The 5,698-nt window shown below is 60.1% G+C and overlaps 2 protein-coding genes across 2 annotated transcripts in view; one reads left to right on the plus strand and one right to left on the minus strand.

Moving 5' to 3' along the window:
• The window catches only part of AUP1 (ancient ubiquitous protein 1), a 10,041-nt gene extending 9,759 nt beyond the window's left edge, over positions 1-282 (minus strand). Inside the window, exon 1 of the mRNA XM_017742389.1 lies at positions 279-282. Within this exon, the coding sequence (XP_017597878.1) occupies positions 279-282 (4 nt within the window). The remainder of the gene's footprint in view (positions 1-278) is intronic.
• An 89-nt stretch (positions 283-371) lies between these two features.
• Positions 372-5,161, plus strand: HTRA2 (HtrA serine peptidase 2). The gene is made up of 8 exons (XM_017742390.1): positions 372-394; positions 686-944; positions 1,035-1,229; positions 1,362-1,394; positions 1,812-1,920; positions 2,328-2,397; positions 4,441-4,536; positions 4,777-5,161. Exons 1-8 carry the CDS (start codon positions 372-374, stop codon positions 4,940-4,942), a joined length of 951 nt encoding a protein of 316 aa, XP_017597879.1. The 3' UTR covers positions 4,943-5,161.
• The last annotated feature ends 537 nt before the right edge of the window (positions 5,162-5,698 follow it).

Raw genomic sequence — 5,698 nt, forward strand, 5'->3', positions numbered from 1 at the left:
CCCCCCCCCCGCCCCCGCCCGCCTCCGTGCCCTCGGGGCCCGTCTGGCAAAGCTGCCGTCCAGGCTGCCCCGTTACTCTGCCTCGGGAGCAGCACTTGGCATTTCCCTTTGTGCTCTGTCATGTTCTCACCATCCAGCGCCTCCGGCCTCTCGGAGCACCTCTGTGCAGTAGCTCTGCCCTGCAGCTGGGTGACTGCTGCCTCCAGCTTGGTGTTACCCGTGTACAGTGTCACTCTCTCTGCCTCACGTGAGAGGCATCAGCTGGTGCTGTTCCTGACCCATACTGGCAATAATTCACCCCAGCAGGGCTTTGGCCTTGCTGGACCATCCCATTTTCCATTCACCTCACCTGACTCTCAGTGGAGGTTGGGATGATCGACCAGGGCCTGGAGTTGTGAGTCTGCTCCCGCTGGCAGGAGACATTCCTGTTGCCTCTCAGGTGTTTGTTACCTGCTCCAGGGCTGGGCTCCGTGTGTTCTGGCCTTGTCCCTGCACAGGTCACAGCCCCTCCTGCTCCCACATGCCTCTATTCCTGGTAGGATTGTACCTTTGTGGCTGTGCACAAGCTCTGGATTCCTACTGCATTTGTGCCTATTCTCCTGTTTGTGCAGACTCTTGAGGCAGGGAAGGATTCTGCCATCGTGCTGCTGCCCGCACACCCTCACTGTTCCCTGCTGCCTCCCAGCCCTACCACTGTGCCTGTCCCTACCACTCCTCCTGACCTGTGCCCTCCTTACAGGCACCCCTTCCTGGGCCGGGAGGTGCCCATCTCCAACGGTTCAGGCTTCCTGGTGTCCCCGGATGGGCTGATTGTCACCAACGCGCACGTGGTGGCGAACCGGCGGCGCGTGCGGGTGAAGCTGGCGAGCGGCGAGATGTACGACGCCGTGGTGCAGGACGTGGACCAGGTGGCGGACATCGCCACCATCAAGATCAAACCCAAGGTGTGTGCCTGTCACAGCTCTGGGGACACCGAGATGTGGGGACATTCCCTCTGTCCCGCTTTGTCCCGCTGACCGTCTCGCTCCCCGCAGCACCCGCTGCCCACGCTGCCGCTGGGCCGCTCGGCTGAGGTGCGGCAGGGCGAGTTCGTGGTGGCCATGGGCAGCCCCTTTGCTCTGCAGAACACCATCACCTCAGGCATCGTCAGCTCGGCGCAGCGCGGCAGCCGCGAGCTGGGCCTGGCCGCCACCGATATGGAGTACATCCAGACCGATGCCGCCATCGACGTAAGGGACATAGGGCACTGGGAGGGAGGAGGGGCTTGCACAGAGCACGGGGTTCTGGCTGGTCACCCTGGGATTGGCCTCAGGATGGGGCTCTCGTTGTCTGCTGCTCACACTCTCTCTCCTCTGCCGCAGTTTGGGAACTCTGGGGGCCCCCTCGTCAACCTGGTGAGTCCTGCTGCTTGTCCCCTTGCTGGCTGGGGGCAGGGATGTGCTGTGTGGCCCTTGCTCCTTGTCCCTCTGTGGGAGCACTTGTGGGTGCTGGGAGGCTTCCTGGAAGGAGGAGGGAGAGGAGGGATAAGCCTGGCATGAGACCCCTGTGCAGTGTCTGAGGCAGCTGGAGCTTATGGGGCTCTGATGGAGACAAGGCCTGGCTGGTGCTGGCAGGGCAGAACCAGGGACTGCATGGACTCATTCCATAGACTCAGCTCCTGGGTCCTGCCCAGCCTCAGCAACATCGGGCAGGACACAGGGACAGCAGCCTGGCACGGGGTGGGCGCACAGGTGGGACCCCAGGCTGGTGCAGTAGTTCCCCTGCTCTGCACGGTGATCCAGGCTGGGTAGCCCGGTGCCCTTTCCCTGCAGGATGGCGAGGTGATTGGTGTGAACACCATGAAGGTGACGTCAGGCATCTCCTTTGCCATCCCCTCCGACCGGCTGCGGAAGTTCCTGCAGAAGGAGGAGCAGCGCAAGAGTGAGTGGGGACCTCTCTGCTTGGGAGATGGGGGAGGAGGATGAGAGAGGGAGGCTCTGGACCCTTCTTCCTGAGAAAGGCAAGGAAAGTAGGAAAAGTGTTTGGGGTCTCATCTGGTGCCACAGGAAAGCTGTGGTGCTGCTGCCCTGCCCTGTCTGGTTCTCCTGTAACACTGGAGAGGAACATTCTCTGTCAAAAAGCTGAAAAACCCAGGGAAGCCAAGTCATGGTGCAAAATGCAACATCTGGAACGCTCCTGCTGCTACTGGGAACTGGACTGAGCTGTTGTAGGGACTTAGAATAGCTCTGGATGCTGCCTACTCTGAGGGCTGTGGGGGCTCAGCCCAGCACTGTTCTGAGCGTGTGTCTGTTTTCCAGCCATGCATTCCATGTCCTTTCCTTCCACAGGCTCTTGGTTTGGCAATGCAGAGACGAAGCGCCGATACATCGGGGTGATGATGCTGACCCTTACTCCCAGGTACCTGTCCTGACGTCAGGGGCCAACAGGACAGGGCGGGCAGGGATGTGATGGGATCTTCCCAAATAACTGAGGGTGCCGCTGGCTATGGGGTAAATTGGAAACTTGCAAGTTTCTGTACTTGTAGGAGACTCTATGAGCAGATAAAAAGTGCTCTCTCTGATAGGAGGGTGTAGCCAATTGGGGGTCAGGCTCTAGTCCCAGGGAACAAGGGACAGGACAAGAAGAAACTGCCTCACGTTGTGCCAGGGGAGGTTCAGGTTGGATATTGGGAAAATTCCTTCTTGGAAAGGACTCTCCGGCCCTGGCACAGCTGCTCAGGGCAGTGGTGGAGTCCCCATCCCTGGAGGGATTTACCGGCCCTGTGGATGTGGCACTTGGGGACATGGTCAGTGGTGGCCTGGGCAGTGCTGGGGGAGTGGTTGGACTTGATCTTAAAAGTCTTTTCCAACGCAAACAATTCCATGATTCTGTGAAGTGCCCATTGTCAGCAAGCAGGACCTGTGCTCTCACCTCCGGGAGCAGTTCTCAAGGACAACACCTGCTCTGGTTCTTTGGCTTTTGCAGTCACATTTAAGGGCCCTTCAGCTGCCTCGTGGGGCTGGTGTTGTGCCACGCTGGGCAAAACACCTTTTGTGGCTGTGCTCTGCCCTGCTAAAGGTCTGGTAAGTTCCCCAGTGCCCAGCAGATGGTGCTGGTACTCGGCAGAACCCGAGGGATGTGGGAGCCTGGCCCAGCCTCCTCCTGCTTCCCTGGCCACGCTTGCTGGGACAGGGTCTGTCAGGAAGCAGCGTGAAATTCCTCAGACACGGCTCCTGGGAAGCGGGTCCAGTTTCTGCCCAGCCCTCGAGCCGGTCCAGGGAGACCACCTGACTGCCAGGCTTGTTTGTGCCCAGCAGGAAGGGCTCCCAACAAGGGATTGCTCGCCTTGGAATCGAGTGACTGCTCTGAACATGCTCAGCGGAAAGGCCGGAACCTTTCCCTGGCACAGGAAAGAGAAGCTCCGTGTTGGGCACAGGCTCAGGCACAGACCCCGTTGTTCTGTCTGTGGTGCCCAGAGCAGATAAGAGGCAGTGGGCACAGAGACATGTGAGGGTCCTCAAGAAATCCCTTTTATACTGTGAGAAGTGTGGTCAGAGCCTGGCATACATTGCCTGCAGGGTCCTTGGAGATCATCAAAACCCCACTGGACACAGTCCAGAGCAGCCTGCCCTGACTGAGCCTGCTGGGGGTCAGGTGAGATGATCTTGAGAGGCCCCTTCCCACCTTTGCTGTGTGAAACTGGCAAGGGATGGCAGCTTGCACTGGGCTGTGGGACAGCACAGTGGAGTTCAGCCACGTGGGGAGCCCTGACTGGCTGAGCAGGAACCTGACAGGAGCAGGGCTGGGCAGAGACTGAGTGTCTGGATCTGCAGGGATCTGAGCTGATGCAGTGTTTGAGGGAAGAATGCTGTCACTCTGGAGACATCCAGCTGGAGTGCTGCATCCACTTCTGGATTTCATTCAAGATGGGTGAGGAGCAGTTGGGGAGAGTCCAAAGAGGAGCTGTGAGAGATGCAGAGTTTAAATTTGGTTTAGAAAACCTAAAATCTGTGGGAAATTTGGAGAAACTGTGATTGCTTAGTCTCTAGACTTGGGAGGAGAGCTCTGCTGACACATCTGGCAGGAAGAGGGGCACAGCTTGTGTTGTGTGTCCTGCCCATCCAGGGTAGAGAAGTGAAACTGCAGCAGGGGAGGGGCAGGTCTGACCCCTAGGAAGGGTGATGTGATGTGGGGATGTGCATCACCACAGCTCTGATCCAGCTGGCAGCTGCTCTGGGGTTCCCAGCCCTCGCTGGTGCCGTTGGGATTCTTGTCCTCTCGTTTTGACAGGAGGATGGGGATGTTTGGGGCTGGCAGCTGTGGCTCGTGCTCAGCAGGATGCAGGGACACAGGAGAGGAAATTCTGTGCCTGGTCTCTGAGCCTGTGCAGCTGCAGGGCATGGGGTTGGGAGCCCTGCTCTGCCTCCAGCTCCATCCCTGATGTCAGTGTTCACTCTGCAGCATCCTGGCAGAGCTGAAGCTGCGTGACCCCAGCTTTCCTGACATCTCCTACGGCGTGCTGATCCACAAGGTGATCATCGGCTCCCCGGCACACCAGTAAGTGCTGCCCTGTGCCTCAGGGGTGTGTGAGGGAGGAGCTGTGGGATGTGTTTTGCTCCAGAGTAGCAGGGCTTGGGATCTGCAGCAGAAACCACCTGGGGACCTTTTCCCAGGCTGGGTGTCCCGCTGGCCGTGGCTGTAGACCCCCTGGTGGCACAGCTCCTGCTGCACTTGGAGGACGATGACGCCGAGTGTCTGCCTCACCCTCTGTGCACTTCATCCGTGTTCTCCCCACAGGGCAGGGCTGAAGGCTGGGGACGTGGTGCTGGAGATCAACGGGACGGCGTCGCGGCGCGCCGAGGACGTGTACGAGGCGGTGCGGACACAGCAGAACCTGGCCCTGCTGGTTCGGCGTGGCTACGACACCCTGCTGGTGAGCGTCATCCCCGAGGTCACCGAGTAGCAGAGACCACTCGGCGCTGGCTTGGAGCCGAGGGCAGGACTGAGATGTGTCCGTGCTGGCCAGGCAGGGACAGAGAGTTCATGCAGGGCTGGAAGGGGCCAGGAGAGGGGCCTGCGCTTGGGTGACTCGTCGTGCAGCCGTTCCCCTCTGTACTCGAATAAAGCACTTTTCTAGTGGCCCCCAACAGCAGTTGCCTGGTGGAGGCTGGGCTTTATGGGACTCTGCTCCTCGTGTCAGTCCCCACATGAGACCCTGTGGCTGGGGAGGAGCTGTGCCTCTAGGGACCTCCTCAGCGTTAGCGGTGTCCTGCCACCCGCTTGGTACCCACATGGGCTGGGATCTGACTCTGCTGTTTGCGTCAGGTGGGCAGCTGTTGAGCTGTGGATTGTGTGGCCTGTCTGTGGGTGAGTGCGGCCCCAGAGCGGGTCTGGAACCAGCATTACCTCCCTGGAGTGCAGCAGTGCCGGTGTGCCGTGTCCCTCTGGTCACATCCCTTCTGCTGTGAGCTCTGCGACTGCTCCAAGCCCTGTGTCCACATCCCCTCCCATGCAGCAGCTTTCCAGGCCGTGGTGAAATTGGCGTCAGTGCTGGACTTGTGATGTCTGGGGCAGCATCTCCTGCCCCTGATGTCCCGGAGGGCTGAGGATGGGAGCCGGAGCCGGGGCCGGAGCTCTGCCTGTCCCGCCCCCAGCTCGCTGTCAGTGCTGGAGCTCCGCTCCCACACACACCCCGCCCCTGCGCGCGGCCGGGGGCGGT

This window comes from Corvus brachyrhynchos, unplaced genomic scaffold (assembly GCF_000691975.1).
Source record: "Corvus brachyrhynchos isolate BGI_N302 unplaced genomic scaffold, ASM69197v1 scaffold166, whole genome shotgun sequence".
In the NCBI taxonomy this organism is placed as follows: Eukaryota; Metazoa; Chordata; class Aves; order Passeriformes; family Corvidae; genus Corvus; species Corvus brachyrhynchos.

Coding starts and splice junctions, on each gene's coding strand:
- HTRA2 (XM_017742390.1), top strand. CDS start 372: ATGATCGACCAGGGCCTGGAGTT. Junction 1,395..1,811: donor GGGGCCCCCTCGTCAACCTG/GTGAGTCCTGCT, acceptor CTTTCCCTGCAG/GATGGCGAGGTGATTGGTGT. Junction 4,537..4,776: donor ATCGGCTCCCCGGCACACCA/GTAAGTGCTGCC, acceptor TTCTCCCCACAG/GGCAGGGCTGAAGGCTGGGG.